This window comes from Stenella coeruleoalba (assembly GCF_951394435.1).
Source record: "Stenella coeruleoalba genome assembly, chromosome: 2".
NCBI classification, from domain to species: domain Eukaryota; kingdom Metazoa; phylum Chordata; class Mammalia; order Artiodactyla; family Delphinidae; genus Stenella; species Stenella coeruleoalba.
The window spans coordinates 45,737,364-45,762,509 of NC_137147.1; the positions used below are offsets into that span (position 1 = coordinate 45,737,364).

Here is a 25,146-nt window from a genome sequence, read left to right on the forward strand (position 1 = left end):
ACATGTGATTCCATTCCATGTAATGTCCAGGACAGGCAAATCTATACTATAAAAAAGTAAATCGGTGGTTGCATAGGGTTGGGGAAACATGGCAGGGATTGGGGGTGATGGGCAATGCACACAGGGTTTTTCGTGTGGTTAATCAAAATGTTCTAATATTGACTGTAGGGGTGGTTGGAAAGATTTGTGAGTACATTAAACCCTTGAATGGGGCAATTGTATTGATATGGTATTTAAACTATATCTCTATTAAGCTGTTAAAAAGAAAAAAATGGCAAAAACAAAAAAGGCCATGCAACTTTTGCCTTGTTCACTAAAAACACTTACTCTTGGAATCCTGAGCCCCCATTTAAGAAATGACTATCCTGAGGCCACCTGGCTGTGACAAAGTCCAAGCCACATGGAGAGGCCACAAGTTGTCCTAGCTTGGCCCGGCTTTCAAGTCATCACAGCCCAGGCACCAAATACGTAAATGAAGAGCCTTCAGATGATTTTAGTCCTCTGGACCTTGAGTCACTTTAGTCATTTGGGTCTTCCCAACTAAGGTCCCAGACAGGCCCATCCCTGCCATGTCCGGTCCCAATACCTGACTACACAATCTTTGAGTATAATAAAAGGGTGATGCTTTTATACAACTCCATTTTGGGATGGTTTGTAAAGCCCACGCTTCTGGTTTTCCTCCTACCTCACCGTCTACTTCTCAGTGTACTTGTTCCTCCCAATCTCCCTGAATGCTGGAGTATCCCCTCAGTCCATGGACCACTTCTATTCCTGTGCTCACGTCGTCGGTGATCTCAGGCAGACTCATGGCTTTAAATGCCATCACATCAAGAAAAGATGAAATCTATCAGCCAGATCTTTCCCCTGAACTTCAGAGTACTATATTCACCTGCTTATTTGCGATCCCTACTTGGAGTTCCAACTGGCATCCAAAATGGAACAAAAACAAAATTGCTCTTTTCCTCCAAACCTACCTCTTCCCAATTGTTTCCATCTCAGTAAATTGCACCTCTCAGCCTTGCAGTGGTTAAGGTGTCTTTGTCTAGATATACATAGCTCACTTCCTGGCCTTCTACAGGTCTCTATTATCCTGGTGAGGCCTTCCTTGACCATCGTATTTGAAGTAGAATCCTCACTTCCATCCTTCACATTCCCGACTCATTCATCCCAGCTTTGATTTTCTCCATAGCACTTAATCTCTACCTGATATATGGTATTGCTTACTAATTTCTCTCTCTCTCTACTAGAATGTAAGGCCTATGAAGGCACGGGTTTTTGCCTATTTTTTTTTTACTGCCGTATTCTCATGCCCACACAACGTGTAATGTCTTTGGCACTCGTTAATTTTTCAATTACTGAATGAGTGAATTTTTTTATAATTAAATGAGTTCAGGGAGCAAACAGAGATGAGATCAATAACATCAAGCAGTGTTGGCCGCAGAAGTATCAATATATATAATATACCTCCTCTTTGGAGGAAGAGAGAAAAGAATGTCTACTGGCTTTGAACATCTAAACAAAGCAGTAATGGTAATACCTGTCACACATAGAGCTTACTATATGCTATGCCCAGGTCTAAGCACTTCACATGTATTAACTGGTATAAAACTCAACAGCCTATAGTTAGGTTCTATTATCACTATTTTTCTAGATGAGGAAACTGATCAGAGTGAGTGAGGTTAAATAATTTGTCCAAGGGACAAGTGGCAGAGCTGGGAAAAAACCCAAGATATATGACTTTGGGGGTCTATCATCTTCACCTACCTTTTTTTGTGTGTGTGTGTGTGCGGTACGCGGGCCTCTCACCGTTGCGGCCTCTCCCGTTGCGGAGCACAGGCTCCGGATGCGCAGGCTCAGCGGCCATGGCTCACGGGCCCAGCTGCTCCGCGGCACGTGGGATCTTCCCGAACCGGGGCACGAACTCGTGTCCCCTGCATCGGCAGGCGGACTCTCAACCACTGCACCACCAGGGAAGCCCTTCACCTACCTTTTGAAGGTTCTTTTCTGAAAGTGAGACAGCAGTGGTGGGGTACAAAACTTGACAAAAGTGGAAGAGAAATAGCTATTGGGAGTTCGGTAGCGGGTCCATTAGGAAAACAATAAAAGGATTGTTGAGCATCAGTGAAGACCTGGAAGCAACTAAGCAGAGAGGCTTCATGGTGGACTCCATAAATTGGTTAGACCACTTGACCTTCTGTGGTAACAGCAGGAAAGAAACATAGTTGAGGTAAGCCAAGCGTGTGGGTTGCTGGGGCAGGTAGAGTGGAGAGGCCAAGAAAGCAAGGCAACATGGTAACACATTTGAAACACTTGAGCCAGCAACCCAGGAGCAAGTTCATGAATTATTAGAATAGACTCAGGGACCCAGGAACTAGAGGTCATGATGACAAGAGAGAAACGATTCAGGAGAAATATAATATAGGGAGATATGAAAAGAGAGGGGAATTCAGTGCTCAAAATCTAGGTAATGGAGTTAGGGAATTATCCAGTGGAATAAGGGCCATCTGAGGCAGGAATGAGTAGAAGAGGCTGAAATCACCTCCACCGACCCTTCCTAACCCCCAGATTACCTATATCGATGCTACAAATTCCCACAAGCCAAGACAAAATTTCATTCCACAATTAATGAGGCTTAAAAAATACAATAGTCCCAGTGGGAGATAATTCACGATTATCTGTGATGTGATGAGATGATTTGTGTTGTGTCCTTAAGCAACAGTTTTTAAGTTCCTCCCCTAGAGCTGGTTTCGACATTAAGAACCCTCATAGGTACCAAGTTGGGAAGAAAGAGTCCCTGAAGGAGGAGGTGGCTACTCACCTATCAGGTCTGCTTAATGTATCCCTGGTTGAGATTTCTGGAAAGTACCAACTACTCTACATAAAGCAAATGTTTTAGCTAATGATCCATAAAATAAATAAAATGCTTTTGTAGATGTTTTCACAAGATGTCCCTTATTCACTGCTATTGGCAAACTCTGCCATAAGCCTCTAAGAGACACTGTACTTGTTGTTACTTGATTACTTACCAAATTCCTCATATTTATTACTACTGAGGTCAGGGAAAACAATTCCTTTAGTTGCAGCAAGGGGAGCTAAGGGCAAATCATCTTTAAGAGTTATGAAAAATAATGGGTGAATGGATAAATGAAATGTGGTATATACATATAATGGAATATTTTTCAGTCTTAAAAAGGCAGGAAATTCTGATAGATGCTGCAACACAGAGGAACCTTGAAAACATTGTACTCAATGAAATAAGCCAGACACAAAAGGACAAATATTGTATGATTCCATGTATATGAAGTACCTAGAATAGTCAAATTCATAGAGACAGAAAGTAGAATGGTGGTTGCCCAGGAGCTGAAGGGAGGGGTAATGGGGAGTTACTGTTTGATGGGTATAGAGTTTCAGTCTGGGATGATGGAAAAATTCTGAAGATGGATACTGGTGGTGGTCACATAACAATGTGAAAGTGCTTAATGCCACCAAATTGTATACTTAAGAATGGTTAAAATGGTAAATTTTATGTTATGTCTATTTTACTACAATAAAAAAAAGTTATGAAAAACGGAATAAGATTGCAGGTGGAAGCTATCTCAGATGAGAAAGCAACCATGTATCTAGGACAGTTTAGGTACACATAGATCTGTAAAGGGAAGCAGGATGGATAGGATGGGCAAAATGATCCCTGAGTATTCCCCCAACTGACCTACAAAGTGAATTTCCCAGAGGAACTGCTATACAGCTAGCCAAATGCAGCAGGGACTGTAGCATTTGACCACCCTGCTTCCAGGGATAGAATTAGAACAGGGCCTTAGGAATTACTAAGATAGGGATGTGCTTCTAATAAGCCATCAATGCTTCTGTTAGGGACAAATACTTGGAGGTCAGGGGCCTTGTCTGATTCTTTGTAGCCCAGACTCCCAAAAGGTATCTGGCCCCTAGAAGGTATTTAGTACATAGCTATTGAACATAGATGAAATTTGATTTGGTTTATAAAATGGAGAATAGGTAATGTCTTTTTGAGAGTGTTACATTTGACGGGAATGAAATAATAGTACAGAAACACACTGATACAAAGATAAGGCATTATTCTTAATACAAACAGGACAAAGGAGGCTTGGCAATCTCCCTGCATGTCACAGTTTACTTGCCATGATCTAATTTCTTAGTGAGTGAGAGGTAATTTCCACTGAAGAAACAGGAAGCTCTGATTTACTTTTTTCTTCTTAGTCATCTTGGGAAAAGTGGGGAATGGGGCTTTTTTGACTATCAGGTTACTCAACTCTTAAGAGGATGTAACAAAGGATGAACAAAGTGATTTACTATTCAGAAGGACATGGGGTTTACTTAGAATAAAAAACACCCTAGAAAAAAAGAGTCACTTGTTTCTTTTAGTGATTTTTCTGGCTCTAAACCCCTTCAGTTTTGATGGGTTCGTGTGCAGGAGGAACTCTAAGGTAAGGCATTGAGAGCCTCGCACATCTTCCCTGGTAGGTCACATCCAGCTACTCTAATCATATTGGACAATACATTTAATTATCCAATAAATTTTATTATCCATGTTTTATATATCTGCTTCCTATAAGTGAGTATCATTTAAGTCTATGATACACTGAGAACAGTCAAGAATTGTTTCTTGCATTTATGATTTAAGAAGCTATATTTAAAGATTAAGACTTGTGTTTATGTGACTATAATTATAAGGAAAATTAGAAACCGAACAGCTGGATATTTATAAAAATGGATATTTCAGGAAAGGATTTAAAGTTAGAAGCCCTTTCCAACTCTTTTGTAAACCAGAGAATATACAATTATTTTAAGAAGGATTTCATTTTTACCCAACTGCATTTTAGATTTCATCAAAGGAAAAGCATTCAGAAATCTTAAGACTTTTACTTCCTCGAATTTTAGATGGATTGCTTTTCAAAATTTTTCTAATCAACATTACGTGAAATCCTCTAGCTGATAAAAGGCCAAATGTTTACATTCTTCTCAAGAGGTTGAATGAATTTTTATGCATTGACCCAGAATGGGATTCCAGTATTTGCCATACTGAACAGCAAGGAATAATTAATTTTCACCATCCACGTACCGTACAAATATGAAGTTAAAATAGAATTTTCACTGACGGTTAACACTGTAGATTCCATGTTATGATTAGTTCCAAGAACACAAGAACACCGCATCTTCAGTGGGAAGTGTACTTCTCAGTTGTAACAACATCCTCAGAGACTTTTCAGTTTGTCTTTACCTTGCTCTTTTTGACTGCAAAGTGCAAAAGATTCTCGAACAAACTGCCTGCACATTGGGCACTGCTGAAAATACTTAACACAGCCATCACACAAGCACGTGTGTCTACATGGCAAGAGCACCCAGTTCACGGTCCCATTCTGGCAAACCACGCAGTCCTTGCTATTCTCTTCTGGAGGCTCCATTTCACTTTCAGATAGTCCAGCCTTTTCCAGCAAACTTCGGTCTGTGTTTTTTTCCTCTGGAGAGGAACTGCTGGAGGGAGTGGAATTATTATTTGCCGACATGAAAAGTTGCTGAAAATCAAAGAAACACATGTAAAGATATTACAAATGACAATTACGCTTCAAATCCGGGGGTCATAAGACGTGCTAAAAATTTATGAGCTAGCAAATCCAGTAACAAATAATAGCTAACTTCTATGATAACTAACTGAAAAATATTATCTCTTTATAGATAGTCATTCTTTGAAACTCTGCAAACAAAAAAGACAGAGGATAAAGACTAGAGGGTACAACTTACCTTAAGATCATGAAATTGACCTTGAGCCAGGAGTAAATATTGATACAATATTCTACAGGAGAGTTTATAAGTCTCATCAGGAATATGAATTACTGACACCATGGAAATCTAAGATAAAAATTGAACACCAGTCAGTACATACCTCCTTATATTATTTCACAGATATGTGAAAAATACTTCTCAAATAAAAATAAGAGGTTGATAAATTAGAAAACTTACAATAAGTTCCTTAAATCACAGTCACAAAAGAGGACCCAGTTACATATTTTTACCAGGATTATTTTATTTATACTCAAATTTACAAATTCAATGTTATTTCAGCAAAAAAATTCAGCAAATTCAATGTTATTTCAGCAAAAATTTCAACAAATTCAATGTTATTTCAGCAAAAACATTGAATTTCAACAAATTCAATGTTATTTCAGCAAATTCAATGTTATTTCAGCAAAAAAAAAAACTGTTGTTACAACTTATACAGCTGTATAAGTTGACTAAAATTTTCATATGGAAAAATAAAACATAAGAACAGCTAGGAAAGGGGCTTCCCTGGTGGCGCAGTGGTTAAGAATCCTCCTGCTAATGCGGGACACGGGTTCGAGCCCTGGTCCAGGAAGATCCCACATGCCACAGAGCAGCTAAGCCCGTGCGCCACAGCTACTGAGCCCGTGAGCCACAACTACTGAGCCTGCGCTCTAGAGCCCATGAGCCACAACTACTGAGCCCGCACACTGCAACTACTGCAGCCCACGTGCCTAGAGACTGTGCTCCGCAACAAGAGAAGCCACCGCGATGAAAAGCCCGCGCACCGCAACGAAGAGTAGCCCCTGCTCGTTTCAACGAGAGAAAGCCCATGTGGAGCAACAAAGACCCAATGCAGCCAAAAATGAATAAATAAAATTTAAAAAAAAGAATAGCTAGGGAAATATTGAAAAGAAAGCTATGAGAGGGACTAAGCTCAGTCAGATATTAAAGCATACTACAAAGCCTCTAAAATTAAAACAGTGTGGTACTGGCACATGAATAGACAGGTGGATGGAACAGAATAAACAGTCCAGAAACAGACATAACTATATATACAAATATGACAAAGGCAGCATCTCATATCATTAAACAAAGAGAGCCTTCTTAATAAAAAGTATTGGGGCAACTGGATATCTGTTTGGAAAAATATAAAATTAGAGGCATTCCTCATTCCATACATAAGAATAAACTCCAAAAGCATAAGAAATCTAATTGTGAAAAATAAAACTAAGCAAGTACTAGGAAAAACATGTGAATTTCTTTTTAGTTTCAGTGTAGAAAAAGACTTTCGAACTATGACCCAAACCCAGAGGCAGATAAATTTGACAAACCTAACTACATAAAAATATAAAATTTGCATGACAAAAAGCACTATAAGCAAAGTCAAAAGACATATGACAAGCTGAAATATATATTCACAACGTATATCACAGACTAGGGGTTAATATCTCTAATTTATAAAGAACTTTTAAAAATTGAAGAAAAAGTGAATAAAAATCCTATAGAGAAATGGGCAAAAGACATGAACACATAATATACAAAAAGATAAAAACATGGTCCTTAGCCATATTAAAAGATGTTCATTTCACTCACAATATGATAAATGAAAATTAAAACTTGACTGAGATATAATTTCTTTCTCATCAGGTTAACGATAATTGAAAAGCTTGTCAGTACACTCTATGGAGAAGTCATCACTCTCATATACGGCTGGTGGAAATGTGTTAAAAAAAAAAAAATACAACTCCAAAGGTACAATTCCAATGGAGGGGAATTTGGCAGTATGTAACAGAAAGAAATGTATTTACTTAGCCTTCAACCACATAACCTCAACAATGTTAAAATACGGACACACAGGTTATTCAGTGCAAGATTATCTGTTATTGCAGAATACTGGAAACTACCTGAATGTCCAGCCACAGGAGATTGGCTGAATAACTGTCATACATGGATACCCTACATACAATAAAGTGCTAGGCAGCTATAAGTGAAAAAAGCAAGAACATGTATAGTATATATAGGGTGCTACCTTTTGTGTAAGAAAGAAGGAAAAATAAGAAGAAACAGAAAGATATCTGTATTTTCTTATCATTACAATAAGAAACATAGGAAGGATAAGCCAGAAAACAACTTGATTATCTGTACAAGAATTGGGGTGTATGAGAATGGGGGTAAGGGATGAAAGCAACATCTGAGTATACCACTTTATATAGTTTTTTGACTTTTGAGAGAACTAATCTGAGTAATTCATGGACACAGTTTTTGACTATAAATCCTCAGTTTGGGGCAGGAAATAAGGAAAGGGCAGTTTGAGGACCAAAATAATCATATTCAGTAATAAATTATAAACCACTGGGGGAAAAAGGAATTCATGAGGATAACAAATAGATAAACAAAGAGGTAAATCGGAGGACTCTTGCTTGTAATAGAATGCTGAGGGCTGACTGGAGGGCTGGAGTTGGAAAATAATCCTTTTTTTTTTTTTTTTTTTTTTTTTGCGGTACGCGGGCCTCTCACTGTTGTGGCCTCTCCCGTTGTGGAGCACAGACTCCGGACACGCAGGCTCAGCGGCCATGGCTCATGGGCCCAGCCACTCCACGGCATGTGGGATCTTCCCGGACCGGGGCACGAACCCATGTCCCCTGCATCGGCAGGCGGACTTTCAACCACTGCGCCACTAGGGAAGCCCTGGAAAATAATCATTTTGCAACCATCATGGTAAAGATGAAATCTGGTAAGAATCATTAATGGATATTAAATCCAGGGGGAAATTTTACTAAAGAACAGGATATTTGTATGGTCTTAAAGTGCCTCCCCACACACTGCTTATTACTTGCAAGGGAGAGAAAAAAAAGGAAACAGTGGAAAATTGGATAACACCTTGACTGAGAGATCAAAATTTACATCACCAATGAGGGAAAAGAACCTCCCATTCTTCTACAGGCGATGCCCTGAAACACACACGTCATCACCTGCGTGGTACACTGGCTGAGAATGCTCAACTCCAATCTAATCATGATGAAACATCAGACAAAATGAGAAATGTTCTATTTTACAAAAACAGTGTGTGGGGCTTCCCTGGTGGTGCAGTGGTTGGGAGTCCGCCTGCCGATGCAGGGGACACGGGTTCGTGCCCCGGTCCGGGAGGATCCCACATGCCGCGGAGCGGCTGTGCCCATGAGCCATGGCCGCTGAGCCTGCGCGTCCGGAGCCTGTGCTCCGCAACGGGAGAGGCCACAATGGTGAGAGGCCCACGTACCGCAAAAAAATAAATAAATAAAATAATAATAAAAAAAAAACAGTGTGTGCATGTGACTCTATTCTTCAAAAATGCTAATGTCATAAAAGACAAAAGAAAGGCTATGGAAATGTTTCAGATTAAAGGAGGTTAAAGATACATGACAAATACAACATCTGACTCTAGACTAGAATCTGTACTGGAGGGGAAAACATGTTGTAAAGAATGCTGTTAGACAGACTGACAAATTGGAATATATATTATAATAGATTAGATAAAATATTATATCAATGTTAGATTTATAAAGTAAATAACCATATTGTAGTTATACAAGAGAATATCCCCATTATTAGGAAAACACACTGAAGTATTTGGGTGTAAAGAATCATCATGTATACAACTTATTCTCAATTCATTAAAAATATATATATACACATACACCCATAAATATGTATGTGGGCAAATAGTGAAAATGGTGCAAATGTTAACAGTTAACAATAGGAGATCAGGGTAAAGGGTATATGGATGTTCTTCTACTTTTTTATTTTTGCAAGTTTTTGAAATTATGTCCATAAAGAAAGTTAAAAAACAACAACAACAACCCTATTATGGTTGTAAACATACAAGATCCTTTACAGCCTTGTAAGGATTTATTAATTTGGCAGTGACTTCAGAGGTTTTTAATAGTAAATCAAAACGACAGGATTGGTAAAAGATAGTAATGTTATCGCCCACTACTAACAATCCTGCCATTTAATTTAACATGAAAAGCCTCTGAAGCTACTATCATGCTAGTTATGAATATATATATATAGTTGTAGATTAACATTTGATATGGAAAAGATGCTTAAAACATACTATTAAATGAAAGCAGATCCCAAAATAGTATGGACAATTTGATCCCATTTTTGTTTTAAAATTACATACATAAAGGTCTAGAAAGATACAAATATTCACAGTGGTTATCTTTGGATGATAGAATACGGGTGATTTTCCTTTTTTCCCTTTTGGCTTATCTAGATTTTCTACTTCTATTTCCTGCCACAAACATGTATCATTTGAGTAGTACAGAAAATAAACTAGTATAATTTAGTAAAAATGAAAAAAAAAATTAAGTCAAGGTCTTGCAGTGACAATCCCTACTTTCCTTAACTACCTAAAATAACAAACTGGTTCCTAACTACACAATCTGAATGTAATTTATTACTGTTACGATAGGAGTGAGAGAGTTAAAAAATTTCTTTTTTAGATTTAGAATTTCTGACCCCAGATAAAATACTGAAAAACCAAATGCCCAATTTGCTTTTAAGATTAAGAACAGAGAACATTCATACAAAATATACTAATATGCTTTAGTGCCAGGGTTAGGCCCCACCTGAGAGATAAGAAAGCGAGAAGCAAGGATTAACAGGAAAAAAAGAAGGGAACCTACTGATAAGAACAGAAGATACAGAGAAGGACCCAGGCAGGGAGGTGTATACAAAGGACCTGGGAGCCAGGTACTTTGTCTGCCCTGTGGGAATAAGCCTCCCCCAACCACAGCTGGGCCAGTAGACTTCATTCCAGTTGCATCAGGGACCTGAGAGCAAATCTTTCCCTGTTTGGAATGCCACTGAACTGTACACTGAAAAGTGGTTAAAATGGTCAACTTTATGTTATATGTATTTTACACCTCCCAACACCAAACACACACACACACACACACACACACACACACACACACACACACACACACTCTCACTCTCTCTCTCTCTCTCATACTCCTTCTCTGTTTAGACTGAGGAGGAAAGTTAGAAAATAAGGAAGAGTCTGAGTACTCACGTTGACAAAGAGCACCAGCAGCGAGAGGGAAAGGAACCACAGGGGAAGCTGAGAGGAAGGTGACAGATCTGACCCTTTCTGTTTCGAATGAAAGGAAAGAAGTAGGGGAGCTTAGAAGAGATGGGGGACACAGTGGTGAGAGAAGGGCTATCTTGCCCAGGTAGGCAGAGTGAAGGACGGAAAGGCTGGACATATCAAACACCAACTTAATAGGTCTTATTTATCTTCAGTTGAAAAGAGTGGGAGGGCCAAAGGGAGGGAGAGGGGAGACAGCCAGAAGAGCTCTCCTATGGGCTATTCAGGAGCTTGGCTGTGAGGCTCTATATGGCTCACTAACGTTGCTTGGTATGACTTTTTTTTTCACTTATCAAATTTACTGAGCACCTATTGTGTTTCAGGCACTCTGTTAGGTTCTGGAAATACACTGCTGTTAGTATGACTTTTATTTGGAAAAAACAAACTGACTTCAGCTCAATGGAACTTCAATTTGATAAAATTAACCCCGCTCCCCAAAAAACTAGAGGCATAACTTATTGAGCAGGGTCTAGATCTCCCAGTTAGGGTGTGCACCTTCCAAAGCTCAATGTGTGCTGGTTTTGGTGAGATACTCCTGTTAAAAACAAAGCATACTGCCACAGGACTACAAAGGCTCAGAATCGAGCCCTGCTTCCATCTCTTATTTCCTGAATGCCTGGGAGTTTTCTTTGGTCTCTTTCAGGGTCTATAAGACAGATGCCCTAACACACAAAGTTGTTGGAAGGAATAAATATGTTAATGGTAGCGAATGTACTTTGTATGTTACGAAGTGTCATAAAAATGTTACCATATCTTTATTCATCAACATATCTATTTCATGCACTTCAGAAAAGTAGTAAATTGTGTATAAAGCCATTCTAATCATGATAGGATTTCACCAAAAGTTTATTTCACGTACAAGCTTCTACCATACTTATAGGAATGTCAGGCTCAGGACCTTTTAGACCTCTAACATGCTTTTATCTTCCTAATTGGGATAAACTACCAGACTAAAGAAATAATTAGCACATAATGAGAAAAGGAGATTAAAATAATTACTGAAAATATAGGGACCAAACACATATAAGATGTAGGTGCAGCAGGGGCTATGATGGAACCAAGATGACTGCAAACATGCGAAGAAAAGAGTGGATACTGTCTTAAAATCAAGCCCTTCAGATCATTACAATGCTTATTTATTCAGTGCTAAAAATGCTAGGAATAAACATGCTTCCCAACAGACCTTTTTCTATGTGGCAAAAATGACAGAATATGGGATGATGAAATTAATGTAATTCAACTCTACCTTTCATTTTCTAAATAAAATCATATTCTTGCAATCCATATGGAAAAAAACAAGTCATGCTCTGAAGGAGCATTACACATATAAAACGCATACAAGTGTACTTCCCATGTATTCATTTTCCAAAAAAAATGTGTCCAGGCCAAATGTATATCCTCAGAAATTAAAATAAACCTTTTTCTATTTCACCAAATAATTAAGACCCATCATCCAAATCACTTAAAAGTTAATGTTTCCACAATTTTAAAATTACTTACAATATCATAAATTTCTCGGTTATCTTCATCAGCTAGGGTCAACAGTGCTACCAATGGATAGCGAGATCTGGGCACTGTACCAAAGTCTTCAATTTTAGTATCTTTTGGTAATTGGCAATATATTTCTTCTTTGCTGTCCTTTTTAATACTTTTTGAAGATGTAAAGAGAAATTGCCACTATAAGCAAAAATACAATATACCAAAGGGGATAAATAATAACTTAGCAACACTATTTTATCCATAAAAAGTCTAAGGTCTAAAATTTTCATGTGCTAATGGATATATCAGATAAAAGGATACAAATACTGCTCTTGATAGAGATATTCACTATACAGAGCATCTTCTAATGCTTGAGGAGTGTTTATTCGGAAGCAATGAAAGTGCTTCTTCAGAGCTTCATATAATTTTTGAACACTGCACCCCCAGTAGCAAGTAAGGAGGCTATCTTCAAGGCAATCTGTTGTCAAAGTTATGCCAGCTGTGGAAAACAAACGAGACAAAGTGAAGAAAATTACCTAATGCTATGTCTACTACAATTATACATAGCCAGTAACAAAAGCTTCCTTTTGGTTGCTGGCCAGGCTGACGGCAGTTAAAGGAACTCATTAAAGGGTATGTGCCTATAAATGAAGGAAATGGTCTCTAAAACAAAAGATATAAAAACTTCAATGTCTACACAATTTTAAAGCGCTGTCAGTAAACTCTAATTTACATTATTTCATAGTTATTCTTGGAAGTTACAAAGATTTTTTTTGATGACTTCAAGACTCTTCCCACATAAATTTAAAAAACTGAAATACCGTTCACTATTGATAACCTACCACTCTAATAGTGTATGTAATCCTAACTACAAGAAGTAATAGAGCTGTCTCTAAAAGTGGATGCATACCACCCATGCGGTCCAGAAGATGATCAGTGGAGTAGGAAAAATATTAAGAAGAAATTGAGCCTTACTAATGTTAACATACTCATTGACAACACTGATATACTCTTGTCACACAGTTAATGTCCCATGTAATACGCAAAATATCCTAAGGAAAGAGTGGAGATTCCAAAACATGGAGGGTTTAATAGTGTTGCCCTCATTCATTTGTTTGCTTTCAGCATAGTAAAATATATTACAATTTAAGTAAACCTGATTAAGTGGATATATAAGTTATAAAGTGGACAAATTATCTTATATAGTTTTGCCTATTTACCTAACACTTACATAGGACTTACTATGCGCCACCTATATGATTTTTTTCCCTTGCTCATTGCAGTTGTAGCAATATAAGTTCAAGGGCAGCAGCGTCCAATGTCTCATACTGCTGGCAGTGCAAGCTGCAACATCTAGTGCTCAGTGGCCATGGCATACTTACCAGAGCAAAAGGGCATGGTTTTGGTCATTGTTCCTGGCTGAACAGCCTTGGTCTCTGATTATGGCTCTCCAAACCTACGGGCAATTCTGTAAGCTACTCAATGTCCTTGGAGTCATTTCTGTTGTTTGCAAATAGGAATTTTTATTGATACATTATGTATTTTTTAAAAGGTGATCAAGAGTATGAGTTGGAAGGAGATACACAAACACAAGCAGATGCTCTACAGCAGGGGTCCCCAACCCCGGGCCGTGGATGGGCAGCGGTCTGCCGTAGCCTGTTAGGAACCAGGCCGCACAGCCGGAGATGAGCAGCAGGCAAGAGACAGAAGCTTCATCTGCCGCCCCCCATCGCTCGCGTTACCGCCTGAGCCATCCCCCCAACCCTGCCCCGTGGAAAAACTGTCTTCCATGAAACGGGTCCCTGGTGCCAAAAAGGTTGGGGACCGCTGCTCTACAGGACACCAAAAATTGAGCTTTACACTTTTCTTCTCACTATTCAGTAGTATGTATACAGAGTCTCAGATTCTGAACATGTACAGTAGCAGCAACGTAGAGCAATTTCTAATCATTGTTAAGCAAAAATCTTAATTGGCAGGAATTTCACATAGGTAATTGGAACAGAATTTGATTTCAAATTTTTAAATAATGCCCAACATCAGGTATTAATTCAAGAATGGAAAATTCAGTTAGTTATTTTTCTTGATTAACTATTGAATAGCTGAAGAGGAACACTCTATTAATACAAATTATATATATATATATGTATATGTATACATATATATTAAAATCACACATACTTTCCTCTATGTCACTAAAGAACCACAAAACATGAGGAAAGGAAAAAAAGTTGGACGTAGACAGGACAGGAAAAAATATAAAAGGCATATAAAAAAAAAGTAGAAAAAGAAAAAAAAAGGAACCCAGAAAATGATTTCTTAATATTATTGTATTACTGGCAAAAATGCGAAAAGATCTATGTTTAGAGCACTAGTTATAGCAAAATGCTGGAACCCACCCAAATATCTATCAATAAGGGATTAAATGAATAAAATATGGAATACTTTATTTTTGTTCAACATCTTTATTGGAGAATAACTGCTTTACAATGGTGTGTTAGTTTCTGCTTTATAACAAAGTGAATCAGCTATACATATACATATATCCCCATATCTCCTCCCTCTTGCATCTCCCTCCGACCCTCCCTATCCCACCCCTCTAGGTGGTCACAAAGCACCGAGCTGATCTCCCTGTGCGATGCGGCTGCTTCCCAATAGCTATCCATTTTACATTTGGTAGTGTATATCTGTCCATGCTACTCTCTCACTTCGTCCCAGCTTACCCTTCCCCCTCCCCGTGTCCTCAAGCACATTCTCTATGTCTGCATCTTTATTCCTGTCCTGCTCCTAGGTTCTTCAGAACCATTTTTTTTTTTTAGATTCTGTATATATGTGTTAGCATACAGTATTTGTTTTTCTCTTTCTGACTTATTTCACTCTGTGTGACAGTCTCTAGGTCCATCCACCTCACTACAAATAACTCAATTTCGTTTCTTTTTATGGCTGAGTAATATTCCATTGTATATATGTACCACATCTTCTTTATCCATTCATCTGTCGATGGACACTTAGGTTACTTCCATGTCCTGGCTACTGTAAATAGTGCTGCAATGAACTTTGTGGTAAATGACTCTTTTTGAATTGTGGTTTTCTCAGGGTATATGCCCAGTAGTGGGATTGCTGCATCGTATGGTAGTCCTATTTTTAGTTTTTTAAGGAACCTCCGTACTGTTCTCCATAGTGGCTGTATCAATTTACATTCCCACCAACAGTGCAAGAGTGTTCCCTTTTCTCCACACCCTCTCCAGCATTTACTGTTTGTAGATTTTTTGATGATGGCCATTCTAGAATACTTTATAATGAAGTACTGTAACTTTTAAAAAAGAATTGAGCCATATCAAAATATCTGCATGTACTATCGTGGAACAATCTTCAGAATATATTGTTACATGAAAAAAACAAGGTGAAGGGAAGTATATATAGTATGTTACTGTTTATCTCACAGGAGAGAATATCTACATATATGGGTTTACTTACACTAAAAAAAGAACAATGGAAGGATAAACGTTAAAAAAAAAATATAAAAACTCAACTTACAGAACATAGAAACCTACCCAGTGTGTTTGCTTTGTAAAAAGAATCAGAGTTCCAGCGGTTCAGAGCTGCATACAAGACTTGTGTACATACTCTGTACATCTGACTACAATAGGGAGTGTCAGAGTCTACTCACCACTGGATATTACTCATACTTTAACATAATATATCTCTGAAATTAATAAGTTAACAAAAAGAACTACAGAATCTATAAAATTCTACTCCCTACAATCTTTCATAAACTTTTCCATTAACAGACTGACAAGAGAATGTCTCCCTTTAGTTCTTCCCACTTCTTTGCAAATAGAATTCCCATTCTTACATTTTCTTAATCTTCTATAATTCAGTATGGACACAACGGCATCTTAGATCTGTTGATCTAACAGATCAATAACAGATCATTAACAATACTGGGACACAGCCATAAACCAGAAAATTCAGAAGCCAAATTAGGTGAGGCAGCATGGATGTGACTTCTCTCAACCTGCCCTTATGTGCCTAGCTGTAACAGCCAAGTAAAGCACAGCACAAGAGATAGCCTTGCAAAAAACTGGAAAAAAAAAAGGACTACAGTCAAATGAGTTGAGCCGTTAAAAAAGGAGAAACCCTAGGGCAGAAAAGCCACAAACCTTGAAGAAGCCGCCCTGAGAAAGAAGAACTATATACAAGGAGATAATGCATGAGGATAATAAAACCGGAGGGAGTACTGGGAGCTGAAAATTTTAGGTTGTAGGGAAGAGAGGTTCACAAATTCCTCCAAAAATGCTATGTGTGTCATCTTGCACAAGGGAGCTGTTTACAAAAGGACAGCAGAATTCCTGAACCACCATGGTTCTGCACATTTTAATCAGGAATGTTTTCTAAACAAGTTAGTTTTCTCTGTCCTATCTTGAAATTTGTTCTTCCTAAGTGTAAAATGTCAGAATGAACCCCTTATCTACCACTGGGGGAAAAAAGGTCCTTAGTTCCCTTTAAGTCAATTCAACTCAACTAATATACCCTGAGTACTTACTTTTTTTAAAAAATAAATTTATTTATTTTATTTATTTATTTGGCTGTGTGGGGTATTTGTTGCTGTGCACAGGCTTTCTCTAGTTGCGGTGAGCGGGGGCTAGTCTTCATTGCGGTGCGCGGGCTTCTCACTGTGGTGGCTTCTCTTGTTGCAGAGCATGGGCTCCAGGCATGTGGGCTTCAGTAGTTGTGGCACATGGGCTCAGTAGTTGTGGCTCGCGGGCTCTAGAGCACAGGCTCAGTAGTTGTGGCGCACAGGCTTAGGTGCTCTGCGCCACGTTAGATCTTCCCAGACCAGGGCTCGAACCTGTGTCCCCTGCATTGGCAGGTCTTTTTTTTTCTTTTTGTTGTTTTGTTTTTGTTTTTCAGTAGTTTTATTATGATGTGCTTATAATGATTTTCTTTGTATTTATTCTACTTGGGGTTTGCAGTGTTTCTTGAGTCTGTGGCATCAGACCCTTTATCTGTTTTAGAAAATTCTTGGTTATTGTATTACTTTTACAACATTCTCTCTCAGCTTTCCTTCTGTAATTAATGGTGTGTGTGTGTGTGTGTGTTTGTGTAAAGCTCTTTTTTATCATTATTCCTGAAGTATAGTTCTTCAGAAATCCCTAACAAAAATCATCTGATACTTGTCAAATTCTCTATTCTTTGGAAGAATGGGACTCAGTATTTTGGTTCCACCTGTCCTAAGAAATTTCAAAAGCTCTGTTCAACTTCACAGCCTCTCAGCTACTGTTTTCTGCTCAGCTTCTCAGTCTCTTAATTACTCAATTATAAACAAAGAAAAACACCAAGCGTCAGGCTAATGGCAGGTGGACTCTTCTTAACCACTGAGCCAACAGGGAAGTCCCTGAGTACTTACTTTTAATGTCATTAAAGCTTCTACCCTGGGGACATGGAAGCATCATAAACCCACATATATTAAATAACAACAAAGCAATCCCAACAACCCGCGCCTAGTAAACAGAGCTAAACAACTAAGATTAAAACTGATTCTCTGCTTTTTTTCAAGTAAATCAGGTCTCCAGATGTTCACCCTTCCTCCTCTATGTGCCAGGCATCTTAGGTACAGCAGTGAAAATAAAGACTTGCATTTTTAAACTACCTATCTACACATCAAATGAAATAACCTCTTACAATCTCACAATTATTGCTCAGAATATTATTTCAATGTTCTGGTTAGACACCTTCAATAACATCCGCCATTCCACAGTTTAAACAAATGAATTTTATTCTACTGAGTATAATTCCCAGCAAAACATTCTTCTTATTTCCCCACAGAACATAGATAAAGAATGACATGCATTGCAAAACTACAATGAGGTACCACCTCACACCAGTCAGAATGGGCATCATTAAAAAGTCTACAAATAACAAATGCTAGAGAGGGTGTGGAGAAAAGGGAACCCTCTTACACTGTTGGTGGGAATGTAAGTTGCTGCAAGCACCATGGAAAACAGTATGGACGCTCCTCAGAAAACTAAAAACAGAATTACCATATGATCCGGCAATCCCACTCCTGGGCATATATCCAGACAAACCTATAATTCAAAAAGATACATGTACCCTTATGTTCACAGCAGCACTATTCACAATAGCTAAGACATGGAAACAACCTAAATGTCCATCAACAGATGAATGGATAACGAGGATGTATAGATATAGGATGGAATACTACTCAGCCATAAAAAAGAATGAAATAATGCCACTTGCAGCAACATGGATGGACCTAGAGATTATGATACTAAGTAAAGTAAGTCAGAAAGAGAAAGACAAATACCATATGATATCACTTATATGTGGAATCTAAAATACGACACAAATGAACCTATCAATGAAACAGAAACAGAATCACGGACATAGAGAACAGACTGGTGATTGCCAAGTGGGACGGGGTTGGGGGAGGGATGGAGTGGGAGGTTGCAGTTAGCAGATGTACGCTTTTATACATAGAATGGATAAACCTACTGTGCACAGAGAACTATATTCAATATCCTATGATAAACCATAATGGAAACAAATATTTTTAAAAATGTATATATATGTATAACTGAATCACCTTGCTGTACAGCAGTAATTAATACAACATGGTAAATCAACTATACTTCAATTAAAAAAAGAGGGACTTCCATGGTGGCGTAGTGGTTAAGAATCCGCCTGCCAATGCAGGGGACACGGGTTCAATCCCTGGTCTGGGAAGATCCCACATGCCGTGGAGCAACTAAGCCACAAGCCACAACTACTGAGCCTGTGTGCTGCAACTACTGAAGCCCTCACGCTTAGAGCCCGTGCTCCGCAACAAGAGAAGCCACCACAACGAGAAGCCCGCGCACCACAACAAAGAGTAGCCCCCGCTCGCCGCAACGAGAGAAAGCCCGTGTGCAGCAACGAAGACCCAACACAGCCAAAAATAAATCAATAAAATGAACAAATTTTTTAAAAAAGAATGATATGCATTAGTATTTGAAAAATTAAAATACTTCAGTAAGCATGCTACAAGTCTGCACACTTAAAATTTTTTTCACGTACTTCACTAATGCTACTGTTAGCATCTAGTGTGTTGGACATAGCAGAGAGGTCTTCTACTTACTGGGTATCTTTTCATTTGCTTCTAACATTTACAGGGTGGGCTCTATTTGAGACTTTTTCTGCATGAAAGACAGACTGATGAATTTCCTCACACATTCTAGCTCACAAGTGTCCTGTATTTGTTTGCTCATGATGTAACAGTTCTTCTTTTTCAGTGTTTCCAGGCTTGTGGAACTGTGCTGCAGGAAGGACAGCTTTGTGCTGGTGGATTTTTTTTTATTGGCAGTCCTGCTCAAAAGCCAGATGTGACATTATAGCAGGTCTAAGTACATGTCCATAGAGGTTAGCGATCAGGAAACCACCACAGTTCTGCACATCTTAATCAGGCATGTTTTCTAAACAAGTTAGTTTTCTCTGTCCTATCTTGAAATTTGTTATTCCTAAGTGCAAAATGTCAGAATGAACTGCTTATCCACCATGAGGGGGAAAAGAGGTCCTTAGTTTCCTTTAAGTCATAGGGTAATCATACAATATTTATAGGTAAGGAATAGGAAAAAGAAATTTTTACTTTTTCAACGTAAATCAAGATTTACTTAAGGTTGGACTTCCCTCGTGGCACAGTGGTTAAGAATCCGCCTGCCAATGCAGGGGACACGGGTTCAAGCCCTGGTGTGGGAAGATCCCATATGCCGTGGAGCAACTAAGCCCATATGCCACAACTACTGAGCCTGCGCTCTACAGCACGTGAGCCACAACTACTGAGTCCGCATGTCACAACTCTGAAGCCTGCACGCCTAGAGCCCATGCTCCACAGCAAGAGAAGCCACAGCAATGAGAAGCCCGCGCACCACAACGAAGAGTAGCCCCCGCTCACTGCAACTAGAGAAAGGCCCCTCACAGCAATGAAGACCCAACGCAGCCAAAAATAAAAAACAAATAAATGAATTAATTAATTAAAAAAAAGATTTACTTAAGGTTGATAATCCCTGTTGACTATGTACACTGATGACAACTGATTCTAGAAGTTAGAGGCTGGAAGATGACTAGACAAGAAGGTCACAGGTGCCAAGGGAGAGGATGTCAAGAAGGAAGGCCTGGCCAACTCTGCTAAACACTGCAGAGAGAGCACTAACTCAGGCCAGAAATGCGTCCCCTGGATTTTACGACTGGGGAGGACCAGAGGTGAGGGCTGAAGCAGTAATTAGTGACCTTGGAGAAGGCCATCTCAGTACAGGGATACAGCCAAAAATCAGACCGCAATCATCTGAGGCGTAAAAGGGAACGAGCTAAGAGGAGAAGGCAAATGCAAACCACTTTTAAGAAGCTTGGCTGCAAAGGGAGGAAGAGAAAGAGGACAGTCACTAGAATAAGATGACAAGTTGAAGAAGTTTGGGGTTGTTTGTTTAGAAGGTACCAGAAATGTGAGCAAGTGTGAAAAATGATAGGGTCTTAGCCCAGAAATTCTTGTAGAGCTACAGAACTGTGTGGAGAACTGCCTACTCTATATCTCTACTTAACTGTCACAGAAGCATTTCAAAGTCACAATTTCAAAACTGAATTCATTACCTTTCTTCCAAAACCTGTTGCTCCTCCTGCACTCCTTACCTTGGCGATAGGATCTGTCTATGGAGGACCCACGCAAAGAACTTGAATTTGCCTTGACTATTCTCTCTTACCTGTCCCACCCTATGTTTTATACATAACAAACTACTTATTGTTTCTCTAATGTATTATTCTGTTTATATCTCATTGCTGTGCTCGTGCTTCTCTCTCTACCTAGAATTTCTCCCAATCCCCAAAGATAAACACCTACTTATCTCAAAACTCTACTCATCAAAAAAAAAAAAAGGGGGGGGGGTGAGAAAAATAAGACAGAGGGAGACACACACACAGCACTCTCCTCTTTACGAAGCTTTTCCTGTATATGCTTCCCCAAACTTAACCCTTTTCCTTCTTTCTTTTACTCCAGTGGTTCCTAGATGATCTTGCAGACAATTTATTTCCCCAAGTACAGAAATAAACAACCACCATTTATTATTACCATTTAATACCAAAATACCATAATTTCAGATGAAAAGATGGCTGTTCTTCAGAAGGGTAGCAACCTTACATTAGCTATACTTATACTACACTGCCTTACTTTTCTCACTGCACTGAAGAACAATGAAAATGGCACAGTGTCCTAACAGACTTCTCTTATTAACACCTGTGATACTTTATTTTTCTCATACAAATGCCTCTATTTACTAGTTGATAAGCTCCTTAGGAGCAAGGTTTGTGAATTATTAGTCTTTGTATCTCTGGTATGTAGCATAGCTCCTGGAACAGAATAGGGGCTCAATAAACGTTTGTTAAGTCTGAGGAAGAGAAAGCAGTAGAGAAAGAAAATTAAAGGGCTAAGCAGTAGAGAAAGAAAATTAAAGGGCTAATTAAAAGGCTATAGAAAGAGAGAAAAATCTTTGGAAAATAGCCACCAACTTGTAATTGAAGCTGAAGATGGACTGGTGATCTCTAAGCCAAAAGGATTCTTGACTTGTCTCATTTGCTTTTTGAAAACTCTTGTGTTGAACTGGGTCTCTTCCGAATTTCTCAGAATTACTGGAACATCCCAACCAAACCTGAAGAAAGGTAAAAATAAAATAAGACATAATTTTAATAAATATTGAAACTTTATATGTAAAGTTTGCTGTGCTTTATTAGTTATTCCTCTTAACATAAGTATCAGAAAAATAGATTCAGTTACTCAAAATTTTACATTATATTGCAGAATTAATCCAAAACTAAGAGATATTAGAGGCCCCATAGAATTGCAATATATTGTTTGGCTGGCTGAATCAACATACTCTTGAAAACAGAGAGTTCTACTGTTAATTATTGTTGATTACAAAGGAGTGCCACGATTATAGATAAAATGAACCTAACACGGTAGCAAAAAGATAGAATTATTGAATTTTTTAAATGAAATGAAAAGCAAATACATATTTAATGTGCAGACTACTTGATATTATTATTTATGTGACAAGAGAACTTTTAAACACCAAATATAGCCCTTCATTAATATAACATATTCTCTACTTTAAATTTCATGTAAAAATGTGATAATGAAAGACTTAGAGGGAAAACGGAAGGGATAAACTCAATTCCTTATAAAAGTAGAAAGCAGCTGAGTTTACTCAGTTTAAACAAAACAACTTAAAATGAAAACACATTAGTTAAACCAGGGGACTTTAGGCTAAGATAGCACAGTTAGATTCATACTTTAATGCACTCTTTTCTCTCCACACACTTAGCAGTGATAGATGAAAAAAAAATAAAAAGAGAAATCAGAAGGACCGCACTGAAATGAGTAAACAAACAGCAGGTGTGTTTAAACAAAGCAATAGTACTGCTCAGCAATGAGAAGGAGTAAATTATTACCACAACCACATGGCTAAATCTCAAGAACAACATACTGTGCAAAAGAAGCCTTACACAAAAGAGTACATGCTCTATGACTCCACAATAGGAAATTCTAGAGCAAGCAGAACTAATTTATGGTAGAAATAAAATACAGAACAATGGTTCTTCTAGGGGTGCAGGAGTATGGACTGACTGGGAAAGGGCACAAAGAAACTTTCTCTGGTGATGGTAATGCTCTTACCTTGACTGAGGTTTGAGTTGTATAGACGATATGTTGGTAACACTTAAGATTTGTACATTTCACTGTATATAAATCTTACTTCAAAAGAAAAATACAAAGAAAAACAAATATTCAACTCTAGCTAAAAATATGCAATGCTTTAGTACTTAATGGATAAAGAGTATAACTTACTTTGAAGTAATCAAGAAATTAACATGGATTGATGGGTAGATAGAGGAACAGATGGATGGACAGATATGTAATGAAGACATTATAGTGAAATGTTGATTGTAGAACTTAAGTGATGGGCATATGTGTGTTCACTATGTAATTCTTTTAAGTTTTCTGTATGTTTGAAAATTTTAATAATAAATTGTAATAAAAAAGAGACAGCTGGGTTAAAAGACAAATCTTTACGGATCTGAAAAGGAAAAGAAATACAAAGTAATGAGTCAGGCAGATGCCATGGTTTGATGGGTTCTGAGTCTGGCAGCAGGCAGTGGCAACTAAGCCTTCACACGGTAAGAGGGCTTACAGGTTGTCCACTCAAGACAAGGGCCAGAGCCAGGTTCACAACTTGACTCCAGGAGCTGGGTTAGGCTTATATCAATATGGGACAGAACTTTCATTACAAGACCTACTCCCTGATGAGGGGGTCTAGAAATCCGGTTAAACAAGCAAGGATGAGGACAAAGGAGGGGGGCAGGGGACTTCCACTAAAATTTAGGTTGCAAACTAAAATTTCAAAACACATGAATAAATCTAATGCTAAGAGAAAGCCAATAAAATTAACAAATGAAATAAAATTTCACTCTAAATGATTTTAATTTTATAGAACAGTTGGATAAGCCTGTTCTGTTCCTGCTTTAAAAAACTGAAAAGCAAGCCTCTAACAGATCAAAGCATTCCAGGTAAGTTAACTGAATCCCAAAACAAAGTTCAGGAATATTTGTATGAATACAAAAACATCCAGCACCCAATAAGGTAAAATTCACAATGTTTAGCATCCAATAAAAAATTAACAGGCATGCAAAGAAGCAGGAAAATATAACCCATAATGAGCAGAGAAATGGTACAGATACTAGAATTAGTAAATAAGGATATCAAAATAATTTTTATAACTATATTCCATATGTCAAGAAAATAAGTAAAGATCAAGCATATAATATAGAGACAGGGATGATATAAAAAAGATCCCAATCCATTTCTGAAGATGAAAAACACAATGTTTTGGGTGAAAAATACACTGGATGGGATTAGCAGCAGGTTAGATATTACAGAACAAAAGATTAGTAAATTTGAAGACATAGCAGCAGAAAGTATCCAATATGAAACACAAAGGGAAAAAAGGCTGCACAAAAGAACAAAACATCAGTGAGCTGAGGGACAAGTTCAAGCAGGCTAACATACATGTGACTGAAGTCTGCAGCGGAGGGGAAGAGACAATACAGGAAAATTACAATACCACTCAGGAACATAAATGTAAAAATTCTTAACAAAATTTTGGCAAATTAAATCCAACAGTATATAAAAATATGTCGAGACCCAGCAAAGTTTATCTCGGGAATGCAAGGCTGGCTTAACATTACATTAAAAATGTAATGTAATTCACCACATTAACAAACTAAAAAAGAAAAACCATACAATCTTCTCAATACATGCAGAAAAACTGCTTGCTAAAATCCAATGTCTAGTCCTGATAAAAACTGTCGGCAAACCAGGAATGTAAAAAAAGAACTTACTCAACCTGATAAAGAGAGGCAATAAAAAAAAAAAGTATAGCTAACATCATACTTAATCAAAAACTGCTTTCTTCCTAAAGTCAGAAACAAGATACTTAATAGCCATGTATCCTTAAGCAATCACTCAACCTCTATGTAACTGTTTCCCCACCTGTAAATGTCTATAACAGGGCTTGGCACTATGTAAGTGCTTACAGTGATGATGATGATGGAGTGGACTTAGGGGTTGGAAGAGAGAAAACAGAAATCCAGTAACTTCTCCTCTTTGATTCTCAGAATCAATTACCCCACAGCTTTTGTCT

At 38.1% G+C, this 25,146-nt stretch overlaps 1 protein-coding gene across 2 annotated transcripts in view; it reads right to left on the reverse strand.

The window, feature by feature from the left end:
• Window positions 1–3,278: 3,278 nt before the first annotated feature.
• The window catches only part of CGRRF1 (cell growth regulator with ring finger domain 1), a 30,774-nt gene continuing 8,906 nt past the window's right edge, over window positions 3,279–25,146 (reverse strand). For both annotated transcript variants that reach the window (XM_079913120.1, XM_079913121.1), the window contains exons 2-6: window positions 21,962–22,101; window positions 12,731–12,908; window positions 12,431–12,578; window positions 5,776–5,883; window positions 3,279–5,549 (exon numbers count right to left, since the gene is read on the reverse strand). In XM_079913120.1, coding sequence (XP_079769246.1) covers window positions 5,229–5,549; window positions 5,776–5,883; window positions 12,431–12,578; window positions 12,731–12,908; window positions 21,962–22,101 — 895 coding nt within the window. In that variant the 3' untranslated portion in view covers window positions 3,279–5,228. The remainder of the gene's footprint in view (window positions 5,550–5,775; window positions 5,884–12,430; window positions 12,579–12,730; window positions 12,909–21,961; window positions 22,102–25,146) is intronic.